The sequence below is a fragment of the Polyodon spathula genome, chromosome 6 (assembly GCF_017654505.1).
Source record: "Polyodon spathula isolate WHYD16114869_AA chromosome 6, ASM1765450v1, whole genome shotgun sequence".
NCBI lineage: Eukaryota > Metazoa > Chordata > Actinopteri > Acipenseriformes > Polyodontidae > Polyodon > Polyodon spathula.
In genome coordinates, this window is record NC_054539.1 from 9,186,975 (window position 1) to 9,202,595 (window position 15,621).

The following is a 15,621-nucleotide window of genomic DNA, read 5'->3' on the forward strand; positions in this document are numbered from 1 at the left end:
ATGTTCCTTCCCACTATGTCCCCAATTTGCACTGTAATTTCTGCATTGATAAAAAATAAATAATTCAAAGAAAGAAAAAAAAAAAACTCTCTTGGAAGCAACACATATGGCATTAAAGGCAGCACTAGAAACAGCGCATTGAATTCTGGGATCCGTTGTTTACAATATTCTGGCTACTCCTCTTTTAAATTACATATAGCCGCCACACCATTTGCACTCGGTGAGTCTGAGTGCAGTAAGCCCTGGTGTAAACCGGGTAAGAATGTGTGCGTACCTAAATTGTGAGGGTCTGGAATCAACTCCCCAGTAATGTTGTTGAAGCTGACACCCTGGGATCCTTCCAGAAGCTGCTTGATGAGGTTTTGGGATCAATAAGCTACTAACAACCAAACGAGCAAGATGGGCCGAATGGCCTCCTCTCGTTTGTAAACTTTCTTATGTTCTTATGTTCTTAAAAAAACGTCACTATTGTAACAACACTTCCGGGTATTTAGGAACGCTTCGTTGCGTTTAAAATTTAAAATGAGTGGCTGCTACTATAATCGCTCAGTTTCTCACGTCGACGGGGCCCTTTAATATATAATATAATATAATATATATATATATATATATGCAAAACTTTAGCCGTTGCCATAGCCATAGATGTAAATTTAGGGTTAAATCCCAGAAATATATCGTTATATTAGCAGCTTAACACCCACAGCGGTAGAGCGACAACTCGTCGAGTGGTCGAGCACTCTCAGCCAACTCAGTCGCAACTCGGTTGCGACGCGCAGTCTAATATATATATATATATATATATATATATATATATATATATATATATATATATATATATATATATATACACACACACACACACACACACACACACACACACATAAAACTGACATTAAAACAATAGCACGTTGTTTATTTGCTACACAGCTTGTTTCTGTTGTAACGTCGTTTGTATTGTTTTTACGTTTGTGCAGCTGTCAAATGCACAATTGATAGAAACATTACAAGACCTAACATTACTTAATCTTTATGACGTGATTAGTTCGCAAGTATGAGTATTAATGTTAATCACCCGGTTTAGTTTGAGAAGGCAAGTCCGTCCGTCCGCCCCCCCAACCTCCAACCCCCAACATCATGTTTTTTTTGATGAGAAGGATCTTGTGCAGCTCTCATAACAGGTGTTTCTAGCTTGTATTTTATTTATTTATTTTTGTAGTAGGAGTCATACATTAAAGGTTAAATTTTTGTCCACACGTTATTAAATTCCTGGTATTAAAACATGCCTGTATTTGATAGTATAAGAGAAACATCCTCAGAATGGAGGTGTTCCTAAGGCAGCAGAAGACCACACCTACTACTGTCCCAAGATATGTGCAGACATTACAAATACCAGTCATTTTCATTATCAAAATAGTCTTTATTTAATACATTTACGGATTCTGTATAAGCGTGTTTCATTCCCAACCATTCTTAAATTCATAATTGTTGCTCCACCCTGCGATAACGTAACATACACCTACACCCAAGCCACTTCGTATCCCCACAAAATGGGAAGCTCAGTTAATATGTACTCAAAATATATAAAATACAGACTTTTTAGCTGCTGGATCCAGTAATTGTTAAATAGCGGGATTATTCTTAATAGCGTCCTATTTAAAATCTACTAATAAAAAGGTAATCATACAGTGAATAACCTGGTTAACCCTTTAAGGTACAAGGGACATATGTGTCCCACAAATAAAATGACGCCAACTTTTTTATTTTTGCAATGAGGTGCATGAAACAGGGTTTAAAATCTGGTCATCCAAATTGTCAGTTTCCTTGTGATACATGAGTCACTCTGAAATGTATTTTAAGAAGAAACCATTTGAACAGCTGCTCAATTCCTTGTGTACCTTAAGGGGTTAAATGTATGTACTGCAACCTTCTACACTTATAGAAAAAAAAAACCCCATTCAATTTATTACAGACGTCATATCGAATGGCATCCTTTATCAGTTCTCATTGTTGCTGATTTCGGAGTTGCTCTGGAGCACTTTTTTCAGCTTGCTCTTCAGAGCGACAGACAGTTTTTTAGAAGTCTTCTGCAGCACAGCGTTGGCGGGATGCTTGTCCTTCAGGTGCAGGTAGAGGGCCTCGTGACTCTTGCCTGTGTACCCACAGTCCTCGCAGACATACAGCTTGTCTCGCCGCTGCTTGTGGGTGAAGCTCTGCTCCATTCCATGGATCTTTCGGAGATGCGACTCTAATGAGCAGCGCTGTGTGAAAGCCTTACTGCAGATCTCACACTTATAAGGACGGATGCCTGAAAAATGTTTATGACATATTTTACTTATAAAATCCCTATTCATTATTATTTTCTCCCCAATTTAGTCGTGTCCAATTATTTTTAGGCTCAGCTCACCGCTACCAACCCTGCGCTGACTTGGGAGGGGCGAAGATGAACACATGCTGTCTTCCGAAGTGCGTGCCGTCAGCCGCCCGCATCTTTACACACTGCAGACTCACCATGCAGCCACCCAGAGCTACAGGAGGACAATGCAGCTCTGGGCAGTTTACAGGCAAGCCCACAGGTGCCCGGCCAGACAACAGGGGTAACTGATGCACGGTGACCCGAGGACACTCTGGCCGACCTAGCCCTCCCCACCCGGGTGGTGCTCTGCCAATTGTGCACCGCTCCCTGGGAACTCCCGTCCACGGTGGGCAGTGGAATAGCCTGGACTCGAGCCGACGACCCCCAGGCTATAGGGCGCATCCTGCACTCCACGCGGAGTGCCTTTACTGGATGAGCCACTTGGGAGCCCCATTTTGCTAATCTTTAACAATGAGTTTGAACCATGCCTTATCACCCTGACATTTGCTAAAGTTGTCACTGTTTCCTACATCTTGCTACTGGTTTTACAATAGTATACTGCAGTAAAGCCTGGGGATACTGTAGTTAAATGAGAGTTGATGACCTGTGTGGATTCTGATGTGCCTCTTGAGATCGAAGGTGTCGTTGAATCCTTTCCCACAGAAGCTGCACAGGTGGCTCTTCACCATGCGGTGGCACTTGTGGTGCCGGTTGAGGATGCGTTGGCTGCGGAACGCTTTACAGCACACAGTGCATGTGAACTGCTCTTCATCCCTGCAGAATCCTGTTGTGAACTACAATAGATGCACAGAAACAAGACACCTACATACAGGGCGGCAAACTCAACTGACCATGCTCATGCCGAAGGAAGCAGTCAGTGTGATTGACTTTGTGTCATAGGGGGGTTGAGCACTGTTTGGGTCAGATTATAATTTAAAACAAGTTCCATTTTCATCTCTCTGCCTACATATCTGGAGGGCCCTTAACAATGTGGGTCAATGGTTGCTGCACACACATCAGCATTACACAATCAGTTTCTCTTCATGGGACCGCTGACGACTGGTTTCACTGCTTTAACACTAGTCTCTTTAATACTAGTGCTGGACTACCTCACCTAAAGGTATTACCAGATATGTGCTAATCCGGATTGTGAAATCTTCTGTTAGAATGGTTTGCACATTATCCTCTGAGGATGGGATTAACACCAAACCCAGTGGTTTAAGAATACTAAAAAAGACAAGAGTGCTTAGCTTAGGTACACATTTGAATGTACTAGTAGTCGTTGCATTAATTGCTGTAGGTGAAGGTAAAGAGAAAGAAGATGAAGAATCGTGTTATTACCTTGACTTTAGTCCTGGTAGTGGCTTGTTTTATTTCATATCCCAGAAGAGGTTCATCAGTGTTCTTCAGCACTGTTTCTGTGTGACAGGGGACAGGGTTGTCTTGGTTTGCTGTGGTCTCGACAGCAGTTATTTCAAGCACTGACTTGTTGTCTTCCTCTGTGAAGCACTGTACTAAACAATCAGTCACTGGAATAAAAAAAAAATACACAATATAGACAGGCGTATAGAAGGTAAACAGTCTTGTACTTGAATTTACCAATCAGCAACTCCATGCCTAGACAATACATATGGAAAGGCTGTAAGTGTCTCATACTACAGTACATTATCCTCACCACATGTCAAATATTAACTACAGAGTTATATCTAAAATAACTTTTCATAAATTCTCATGCAAATCAAATTTTGGCATGTGCACCCCCAGATACAGCCAACCATGTTACAAACATAAAAAAACGAGGCAAGTATAAAACAACAGCTCATCAAATTCGGACATGAGTTTGCATGATATGACCTTCAATAGACCGGGCAATCTGGGGCATGCTTCATTTGTGTATCATATTTTAGTCATTTATTGTATGTTGCATATTGCAATGTTAACTATTAAATTAACACGTAAAACGTATAGAAATAACAGATATAATTTTCAACACTGAAAAAAAAACTGCCTAAACGTTTACCATCGAGTTTATTTTTGTGTCTAAATTCAGTACTATTGATAGTTTTATATGGATGGATGAAAAAATTAAATGAAATATTTTAAACTGCCAAATGTACATAATCATCCGTAAAACAAAAACACAATACTTTTACGCTGTGCCTCATATAAGTTTTTTTTTGTTTGTTTGGGGGGTTTTTTGCGTTTGTTTTTACATATGCAACATATTTCTATTGGGTTTCCACAGAAGGCCTGACAATGCTGTCTAAGTGCAATGTTTAAATATTAACCAAGGAAATACCAACAGTATTCTTTAAGATGTTAACCCTAAATAAGTATGTGGAAAAATGGGAAAACCCGTTATGTTTACAAATCAAACAGCTGGAATTTAAAAAGTATGCAACGATAACGATGCAAATGATAATCCAAAGAGCTTTAGAGAAGGTTGTGAATCTGCTTTACACACATTGTGAAAATAAACATCCTAAACAAAGTTTAAAAAAAATAAAAAATAAAAAAATGTGACACCCACACAAACAAATCTTCTAACAGCCGCGGACTTACCTGGAATACAGGTATCTGCTCGTTCCTCCACTCGCAGGTCATCCCAATTCTTTAGGGTAGGGAAGGAATTATTTCGCTTTACAAGGAACGCACGGGGCATGATGAAGCGGATTTGCTCTCACCTTTGCATATGTTTTACCTTCTCCGTTCGGCAACGTTTCGCTTCTAAAACAACGCGTGTTAAATAACGTTGCCTCCTGCTTTCATTGCAGCTAAACTTAGGTTTTCAGGTGAAATGACGTTCCCTAAACTGAAACCGACGATGAAAACGACCAGGAAATTTGGAAGTGAGCATGCGTATGTGAAAAATAACGGTGTCAACAAACTTACCTGTTCTACCGGTTGAAGCACATTACGCCCCAACCCATCCTTGAGGCCCGATTGTAAAGAGCATAGGTGTTAACTGTAGTAGGGATAGTTCAGTGAACAAGGGGTGCTGAAAAAGCATACAGTGTTTTGACTTTAGTTGGAGCCGAAACTTCTTCAGGGCGTGATCACTTTAGAATTACAAGTAAATAATTAACACCATAAATAAAATGTAATTATAGCACGAAATTATTTTCTTATTGTAGGTGTTAAATGTGTAATTCCTGGAACTAAAAACACGAATAATGTAATACTTGTAATCTGTCAGTTTTAAATGAATGTGTCATTCTGCATTGGTAGTAAATGGATACCATTTTGGAGATACTACGCTTGCGGGAATCGCACATTAAAATCCCTTGACTAACACTTTGGGAAAATGGGTGATGTTTTTAAGACTGAAACGTCTTCAACTTTAAACATCAATGGTTTATGGTATGCTTATAATGTGTTAATAACATATACACATCTTTAACTTAAACAAAAATATTAACAATACCATGCAGGAGAGCTGTGTTTATAAAACTAGTACATTTCCAGAGCGTCTGAACTTCATTACTTGCAGTCGTCAACCTCTCATATTCTGTTTCCTGTTTTCGCGTTTGGTTGACCAGAAGCTAGATTGTAAACTCTGCTGTATCGTGGATACCGATATATTTAGTAAGCCAAGAGTATCCCACATACAAATAGTATTAATTTATATGGGATGAATAGCTGTTAAGAAAGATCAGGGGTAACATTTTGGTAGTACCAATGAATGAACTTGGAGAAATGTCTATGAATGGTAACATGGTACCTTGATTATGGCACGAGCTATGGTGTAAACTGGAAAAACAAACAAACAAACAAAAAAAAACACCCTAGTCCCGCCCCATTAGTTCTGTATTATTCATGTGTCTCGGAGAAATATAACTTATATTGTGTAATAACCGATATAACTAATTGGAACATGCTTTATTGATTACAATTAAATATATCTCAGGATGTTGGACAAGCTCTATAACACTTCAAATATCCCAAGCGTTAACGAATGCAATCTTGCCAAGCCCCTTTCTCGACTACTCCACTCGATTGATGCAGACTGCGTGGGACAGATCGATTAGCTCGGTCTGTAAACACACATTGCCTGGTCTGCTAGCCGTGCATCGTTGCAGTGCCTCGTTTTAGCGCGTTTGCGTTGTAAACGCTGTTAATGTTGTAGTTATGTCTACAACCTCCAAAGTAGAACGAGTGAGCTAATTACTGGTGACTGCTTTCCCTGTCTCTTACTCTCAGAACTGTATAGTTTTGTCTTAGCCTGTCTCTCCTGTGACACTTAAATCTGCTCAAGGTTCCAAGTATAATTATATATATATATATATATATATATATATAAATATAATATATATATATATATATATATATATAAACCTGGACTGGACACAAAGGCTTCCTAATGTTAAGAATGGCACTGTGTTAATAGTACTGGTTATTGCTTCGTAATAAAACTTCTAAACAGATCTGGCAAATAAATGGACAAAGTGGTTGCGAATGTGCACTGCCTTTGTGGTATCTTTTATTGATGTCCGGGTAGGAAACACGGGAACGATATAATCATGCCTTTGTGTTAGGTCGCATATTATATTACGGAAATACTATATATTTTTTTTATTTTTAATGATACATTTCAGTATAAAATAGTTATATATTAAAATGTATAAAAATGTAGAGACTGACTTTTCACGATCCAAATGTAAGCTGGCCAACTGGTTCCCGTTTACACGTAGTAAAGATCCACTATATGTCTAGTGAAGGTCTTTGGGATGACAGGGTAGTAACAAAATACGCCTCCCTTATAGAAACTCACGAACAGTATTAACAATAAAGTGATCCATTATTATCATGTAATATTTATGTTGTGCAAAACTTTCTGCCTTGTGCCTGTATTGCATGGGTAATAATGTACTGTGCACCAAGACACTAGGACATTGGTATTTACCAGTATTGAATTATTTATCATAACAAAGCAGAGAAATCCCTGCCTGTGCTCCTCTGTAGATGTTAATCAGACTTCATGAGTATGGACTTTCTTCACAGAGACTGCATGAAAGTGTCATCAGGGATCTTGAGAGACAGGCTCGTAAAAGGGAAAATCTGCGACAGCTGGAAGAACAAATCACTCTAACCAGAGAGCTTGAAACAGAACGGGAGAAGAATGCAGCGGGCGCACAGACCGGCTAGACTGAGCTAGATATACTACACACTTGCTATTACCGTGCTGGAAACACATCTCCATTCATGCAGCAAAAGTGCCTCTAGCAAGCAGCACTGGACCAGAGTTTGTTGCTGTTCCGCAAGCTTGTAAAGGGACTTTACTGCATTTTGCCAAATATATAGATATATTTTTTAGTTTATAAATTGGGGGGTGGGGGGGGGGTGGGGACAGAAAAACAAATTGGTGAAATGCAGCTGTGTGTGAGTTCATGAAGCGTGCTTGCTAGCATTGTTTGTTTTTTTTTTATTTCACGGTGTGGACACTGAGGTAGAGATTGCTTGTACTTGTAGTTTAGTTTTCCTAAAGTTTTGAAGTGATGGATGACAGTGGAGACTTGAGAGGACTGAGAAGCCAGCGGGTGGACGATGACGCAACACGGACCTCCGCCTCCGAGGGCCTGGAGGAAGGGGAGGTGGAGGGGGAGACTCTCCTCATTGTGGAGTCAGAGGACCAGGCCTCGGTGGACCTCTCCCATGACCAGAGTGGAGACTCCCTCAACAGCGACATTGGGGATGAAGGAGATACCAGCTGGACTGAGGAGATGTCCTTCTACTGTGACAAGTGTCATAAATGGATACCTGCCGGTAAGCAGAGTTTCATCAACTTTCAGAAGGTATGGAAAAAAAACAGTTTGAGCCATTGTAGTTTTTTCTTTCCTGATTAATTAGTCACTGAGCTTAATTGTAACTACAGATGAAAATCTCTGGTGCAGCTAAAAACTGGAATGGCTTTAACTGCAGTGCAGTACTTATTTCTGTATATGTTTAAAACATCTAAATATGTACCCAGTGCTGCAAACAGGCCATTTTTTTGTGCCAACCAGGTCTTGCAAATGTACATTTTTAAGTATGCATTGCTTTCTGGAACAGGGATAAAAAAAAATATAGCACTGCCAGCTAGGGGGATTTTTTTCCCCCACGACTCAAAAAGCTAGACTTGTTTCAGCACTCGGACATTGGCGTTTGCGATTCCTGCTTTAGTACTGTATAATGGTGGTTGATATCTGTTCACAGGCCAGCTAAGGGGAGAACAGCCCAGTTACCTAAAAGGCGACAACTTCTTCAAGTTTACCTGTGCTGACTGTGCAGAAGACGGCAAAGAACAGTTTGAAAGAATGAGGCTCACCTGGCAACAGGTATGAGTCTAAGCTCTAAAGTTTGGGGGGAATAAACAATATAAATGACCTTTTCCTGCCTTTTTAAATTAGTATTAAACAATACAATTCTGGGATATAAGATCTATTTGTGTGTTGAACTAATACCAAAAAATAAAATACAAATTAAAAAGCTCAAGAATGACTTGCACTGTGTAAGTTACCAGTTTGAGTTCTACAGCTATTGACTAACAGTGTATTATCCAGCACACACAGGAGTGAATGCCATTAAGCTAATAGGCTATTTGTTTTAATTGATTGCCGTAAGAATACTAAGCATTCTATAAAGGCAGCCACGTTGAACAATAATCTATCATTGCAGTATATCATGTGTTGGTTTGCACAAGTGCTATTAGATAACTAAAATGTGTAAATAAAGGTTTTAATAACAGAAGACCCTGCCTTGTTCTCAGTACTAGGACTGAACACATGACTGTTTGCAGGTGGTTATGCTGGCTATGTACAACCTCTCACTTGAAGGAACAGGTCGTCAGGGTTACTTCAGGTGGAAGGAGGATATCTGCGCATTTATCGGGAGACACTGGTCCTTCTTGCTAGCAAACAGGTACTAGGTCCCCCGACTTGTAATACAATTAAGCAATAGAACTCAGTGCGGAGGAAATGAGTGTCTGGCAAGGTCAGGAAAGTCAGATTGTGAGCTGCAGCTGACACAGGACACTGAACGCTGTGTTGGTTAACAGTGAGCGCCGTGTGATAAGTATTACCAGGAACCCCCTCTTAGCCAGTGGGTAGCTGTCTCACTTTGAAGTATTAGTACTCATTAGCTTTATTTTATAGGGATGTTGCAACAGTTGTGTTGTTTTATATTCCTAACTTCCTCGTGGTGCAGGAAGAAGACCACGACGTGGTGGAGCACTGTGGCTGGGTGCCTGTCCGTGGGAAGCCCTTTGTTCTTCCGGTCTGGAGCTCAGGAGTTCGGAGAGCCCGGCTGGTGGAAGCTGGTCCTCAACAAACCTCCCACCCTGAAGCCCGAGGGAGAGAAAACAGCCTTGTCCTCACTGAAGGCAAAAGGTGAAAAGAAAACGTTCTTTCTACAAGTGTTTGTTACAGTTAAAGCTGTACAAAACAATGTCTTTTATTTTACTAACAGGGACTGGTGTTTGCGTGGTCTTTAGTTTTAAAATAAACTATATTTTTATTATTATTTATTTATTTGGCATACACCTTTATCCAGGGCAGCTTATAGGAGTTACAGGCCAGTACAGGGTTACAATGCAAGATTAATATTTAAATACAGTATAGTTTACAGAAAGTGCAAATTATACTCTTAAAATACAACATGAAATACAAGTTAGGAGTACAATAAGTTATATCTACAATGAGATATTAGTAGTGCAATAGTGTAAGGATAGTGGATCAGCTGAGGATCCAGTAACATGGTGCTGAGGTCAGGCAAGTCCTGTGCATAGTAGGAGGGGTGAAGAAAGAGATCTAAGTGTAGTCTAAACAGCTGAGTCTTGAGGAGGCTGCAGAAGGCAGTGAGAGACGGATGGGAGGGAAAGGAGAAAAATATCTGGTCATCAGCAACATAAGTGGTAGAAGCCAAAAGAGGAGATGAGTGCCTAGCGAGCAGGTGTAGAGTGAGAAGAGGAAGTGTCCCAGGACAGATCCTTGAGGTACACCTGTAGAGAGGGGGGTGAGGAAAAGCGAGAGAGCCATGACAAGAACGGTTAGAAAGAGGAGAAAAACCAGGCAACAGCAGTGCTTGAGTTCCCCAGGTCAGAGAGAGAGGCAGTGTCATAGACAGAGGAGAGGTCAGAGAGGAGAGAGTCAGTTACAGACCGGAGGTCGGTTTCCGTGGAACGTGCTATCTGGGACTGGGGGTCTGTGTGGTCTTTAATTTTAAAATAAACTATATTTGGTGGACATTCGTTGCTATGTCGGTAGCCAAGGCAGATTTGTGTGCGTGCTTTAAGAGTTGTTCTACTTGATTTCTTTGATTGTTGAGCAGAGATTATAATTTGTTTATCTGAAAAGGTAACTGTTTGAAATGTTCTTGTTTAAACATTGAGTATACCGTTGAGGGTTAAGTGGCCATCTGCAAATTGTTAGTGTTGGTAGTGCAAAATCAACCGTGTCCATTTCACTGAGAACTAGTCAAGTACAGAGGAAATTCCCAGTTCACAATGGATGTGGGGTCCAGGATTAAGTAGAGGAAGCACAATCTAATCCCGAATTCTGTGTGGTCGCCTCACAGCCTCTTCCAAGCCCCCCCTGGACCCCATCATTACGGTGGAGGGGCTGAGAAAGCGTGCCAGCCGCAACCCAGTCGAGAGCGCCATGCAGCTGAAGGAGAAACGCTCGCGGACGCAGGAGGCCAAGGATATCCGCAGAGCCCAGAAGGAGGCGGCAGGCTTCCTGGACCGCAGCACCTCCTCCACCCCTGTGAAGTTCAGCAGCCGGGGGCGCCGGCCCGACCTGGTCCTGGAGAAGGGGGAGGTGATCGACTTCTCTTCCCTCAGCTCCTCTGACCGCACCCCCCTGACCAGCCCCTCCCCGTCCCCCTCGCTGGACTTCTCCGCCCCCGGTACTCCTGCCTCCCACTCGGCCACCCCCAGCCTGCTGTCCGAGGCAGACCTCATTCCAGATGTCATGCCACCCATGGCGCTTTTTCATGGTAAGGAACCAGCGGCTGAAAACTTTTAAATGATCCCTTAAGATTAACGGCCCTAGTTTCAAAGCATTTACTCCAGTCTTTAAATAACTCCATTTTTTTGAAAGAGGACAAAACGCCTGTTCATTTTATAAAACTAGAACCAAATAACTAAACAATATAATACAAGTTCTTTTCGGCACTCACAAAGTGTTTGCTTCTCATTTTGTAACGTTAACATGATTTTTTTTTTCTCCTTTCAAAAGCGCTTTGAAAATATGACCCTAAATGTTTCAACCTTTTGTGCAAATGGCTGTTTACTTTTTTTGAACTACCTGTATACTTTTCAGCAGCATACCCAGGATTTAGTTTTTACAGTAGTAATTATGTTTTATTCTAGGTTGTAAGATTTTGTTTCAGTTTGTTATTCATTGTAACTCATTTGGTAGCTTTTCAGGACCTGTGAAAATTAGTACTTGATGCATGACGTACTGGCTTGGACCAAATCAAAATTATAGTGGCAGCGTAGTCCTTGTTAAGTTATAGCAGTGACACACATTTCACACCACAGTCTGGAGAAACTAATACTGTAGCATACTTGTGTGTAATTTATTATAATGTGCAAATTAATTTTGCAATTAGGAAAAGCATTTCAAAAGGAAAGGTCATATCTGAATTGCATACACACATCTTAAACCCCACTCGTCTCTAATCTGGAAGTGCTACACTGATTTAAAATAAAAGAAAAAAACATATAGAAAAACCCCCAAACCAAAAAGCATATAATGTCCCTCGTCTTCCTGTTCCAGATGATGAAGAGCTGGAAGGGGAAGGCGTCATCGACCCTGGAATAGAGTACATCCCCCCCGTCAGCATGCCGCCGGCCCCCGGCAGCGTCCTGATCAGGAAGAAAATGCGCACGGCGGAGCACATCAAGCAGGAGGCAGACAGCGAGGAGGAGAGGAACGACAAGGGGGAGCAGGACGAGGGCGAAGAGACCCTGCACATCAAAGCGCGGGGGGAGAAAAAGAAACCACAGCTGGAGAAGGACGAGGGGCCAGCCGCCCCCCGCTACGCCCCTCTCAGCCTGTACGAGGAGAAGCTGCTGCTGAAGAAGCTGGAGTCCTGCCTCAACGCCGTGGCCGTCACCCCAGAGGCCAAGCGGCTGCACAGGAAGCTGCTGGTGCGGCAGGCAAAGCGGGAGAGGGGGCTGCCCCTGCTGGACCTGGACCAGGCTGTAAGCGGCGCGCTCACCCTCGTCGGGGGGCTGTACGGAGCCAAGGAGGCAGGGGCCTGCCGCAGGGGGACGTCGGGCATGGCAACGTACCGCACCACCAGCCAGGACCTCCGAATCCTTGACCGCTTCCAGGTATCTCTCTGTCTGTCCGTCTAATAACTGCATTCATTATTGATTAGACAGTTGGAGGGATATTTGTCTATCCAATAATTAAATCTAAAAACATAAAAAAATTCTCACCACGATAAATCCATTTATAATTAAATATCCTTTTCAAAGAGTTCCCAACCCCACCACAAATAGTAATATATTTATACTATTTAATACTATTTAATACCCCCCACCTATACAAACCGTTCATGGAAACTGTTTTACAATCTTTCAAAATTGTGTATCGTAATCACAGAATATAAGATTTTACCCACCTTGTTTTCTTAAGAATGTACAATTCTGGCACCGTTAAGGAGTATAGTAGGTTGAAGTGTGGCTTAGAATGTCAAAGAAATAGTTCAGTGGTTAGTAGAAATGGTTCAGTGGCTAGTTGTTTTCCACCTTTGTTAGTTTTCCACAGTAAACCAAATAAGTAGAAAACAATCTAAACAAATCTCTTTAAAAAAGGGATTTAACAATTTCTGTGTCCCCCCCCCCCCCCCCCCCCCCCCCCCACTCCAGACTACGTTGTCCAATAGAAAAGGATTTCATCAGGCCGTGGGCACGTTCTGGCATCGCTTGATGGGGTCAGATACAGCTGTAGACCTCTGCATCAGCAGTCCGTACACATCACGCACTCTGAAGCCATTCATAAGGTACAGTCCAAGCGGTTCTCAAGCAGTGTTGCTTTGAGTGACACAGGTGTTTTTTAAAATCTTTTTTCTATCTGTGACGCAGACGTGACTTTGAGAACAAGCCTCCTAAACTCCACCTGCTGGCTGAAATCCGGGCATACCCCCACAGGAATGATCCGGAGTGGAAGCCAGAGCCAGAGGCGCCCATTGATTACTGCTATGTCCGGCCCAACCACATCCCCTCCATAAACTCAATGTGCCACGAAATCTTCTGGCCAGGTAGGGAAAGAAAAAACATTGTGGATAGTAAACTGCTGTTGAAGTTGGTGCAGGTTTCACAGAACCTGATTAACACTAATCTTGAACTACATTACCTAAGGTAGTTCAAGACTAGTGCTAATCCAGGTAAGTAATTCAATTCCAATAAAAGTATGATCATTAGCATAACGGCATTCTCATGTGTCTCTTTGACCCTTTTTTCTAGCAGCAGTGCCACAGTGATAAAGATTTCCATGTTTTGTGGGGTCAGGGTTTTTTAAATCAACACTTAGAAAAGAATCACACTACCTATTTTTTTTTTTTTTCTCTTGTCTCTTCCATTGCTTAGGGGTTGACCTGTCAGAGTGCTTGCAGTATCCTGACTTCAGCGTCGTGGTGCTCTATAAAAAGGTTATTATCGCCTTTGGATTCATGGTTCCAGATGTGAAGTACAACGAGGCTTACATTTCATTCCTGCTGGTCCATCCGGAGTGGAGGAGAGCTGGGATTGCAACCTTCATGATTTATCATCTTATACAGGTATTTAAAAAAGACAGACACGGAGGCAACTCTGCATCAGAAAGGCGCAAGTCTTACAGTTAAATAAGTAATACAAATTTGCCGATCTGCAATTGGAATTTGATCAATTTAGGTTGGTTAACAAATAGTGACACAAGATCCTTAATGATTAAACATTATTTTATTCCTGTATAATGACACTGTGCAGCAAGACCTGCATTATCAGCAGTAGATTACAGTAAAGTTTATTTCAGAGAGAAATATACAGCTATTGCCAAAGGTTTTGCATCACTTAGAATTTTAAGATTGAGATATAATAAAACAAATATATGAACAAAATTTAGATCTTTTATTGTAATCAAATAAACTACAAATTTAGATTTTGAAATGTCTCATTTTTTCAGTTCTGTTCAGTTTTTCATTATGTGGAAAACTACAAAGCAGTATGTAATTCAATATGTTAACGTAACATTATTCAGCAGGTTCAACCTTTATGAAGCAAAATGTATGAATTCTATAGGGTGAGGCAAAACCTTTAGCCATAGCTGTATGTTGCTCCATAAGTAGCTATACGTTGACAGTTTCCTACAGCAGCTTCCACATCCTCTTCATTGCAGATGTCCCTGTGCCTGACATCAGTGTTGACACTTTACACAGCATCTAGTGTTTGACATTCTACTATTAACCTTATTCTTTTTCTTCACACAGACGTGTATGGGGAAGGATGTTACCCTGCATGTTTCTGCCAGCAATCCTGCCATGCTGTTATACCAGAAATTTGGATTTAAGGCTGAAGAATACATTTTGGACTTCTATGATAAATACTATCCGGTCGACAGCAAGGAGTGCAGGCATGCATTCTTTCTCAGGTTGCGTCGATAATGTTGTTCATTGTCTGAACAAATACAATACCATTACCTCGTGGGGAAATTACTGTAGCCATGTTAACCAGGACTGGGTGAAGTTGGTCCTTCCAGGCTAGGTTTAAATGTTTTCTAAGTTGTTTAATTGAAACAAGCTGGAATTGCCCAGCCCTAGATGTAGAGTGTAACTGGAGCCAGTAACACCAAGAGCAGGCACCCCAACCCCTTGTTAGCAGTTTGTTAGGTTAGTCTCTAGTGGAAATATTGCATTCTTGAGCAGTGTTTTATAGTTTGTTTATCTGAAAAGGTAACCATGTTTCAAAGATGGTTTGAAGTGTTCTTGTTTAAACATTCATTATATCACTGAGGGTTAAGTGGCCATCTGCAGATTGTCAGTATTGGCACTGCAAACCCGACCGTGTCCTTTTAACTGAGAGTGAAGTCAAATGCAGGGGGAATTGTCAGTCCACAATGGATGTGGGGTCCAAGATCGAAAATATTTTGGATTTCTCGGGACTTAAGGACTGCACACACCGGACACGATACAATTTGTCCTGCGATAAGATATTACTTTCGCTGCGACACTACCTTTCACACCAGTGGCGACAGGCGCACGCGTTATACAGCTAATAAAAATGTAGAATACGTAATAGCTTTTCA

At 41.4% G+C, this 15,621-nt stretch overlaps 2 protein-coding genes across 3 annotated transcripts; one reads left to right on the forward strand and one right to left on the reverse strand.

Annotated features, from left to right (window-relative positions):
* Positions 1-1,835: 1,835 nt before the first annotated feature.
* Positions 1,836-5,213, reverse strand: LOC121316802 (transcription factor Ovo-like 2). Its single transcript, XM_041252011.1, has 4 exons — positions 4,916-5,213; positions 3,695-3,882; positions 2,958-3,147; positions 1,836-2,305 (listed from the first exon to the last, which is right to left on the reverse strand). The coding sequence occupies exons 1-4, from the start codon at positions 5,013-5,015 to the stop codon at positions 1,995-1,997; spliced, it is 789 nt and encodes a 262-aa protein (XP_041107945.1). The 5' UTR covers positions 5,016-5,213; the 3' UTR covers positions 1,836-1,994.
* A 2,288-nt stretch (positions 5,214-7,501) lies between these two features.
* On the forward strand, positions 7,502-15,616 carry kat14 (lysine acetyltransferase 14). Of its 2 annotated transcripts, none has more exons than XM_041252012.1 (10): positions 7,502-8,116; positions 8,546-8,667; positions 9,129-9,250; positions 9,536-9,717; positions 10,904-11,323; positions 12,109-12,668; positions 13,209-13,342; positions 13,425-13,600; positions 13,929-14,119; positions 14,807-15,616. In XM_041252012.1, exons 1-10 carry the CDS (start codon positions 7,849-7,851, stop codon positions 14,978-14,980), a joined length of 2,349 nt encoding a protein of 782 aa, XP_041107946.1. In that variant the 5' UTR covers positions 7,502-7,848; the 3' UTR covers positions 14,981-15,616. The 2 variants fall into 2 exon arrangements, with proteins under 2 accessions (XP_041107946.1, XP_041107947.1); XM_041252013.1 differs by having other exon boundaries at positions 12,112-12,668.
* The last annotated feature ends 5 nt before the right edge of the window (positions 15,617-15,621 follow it).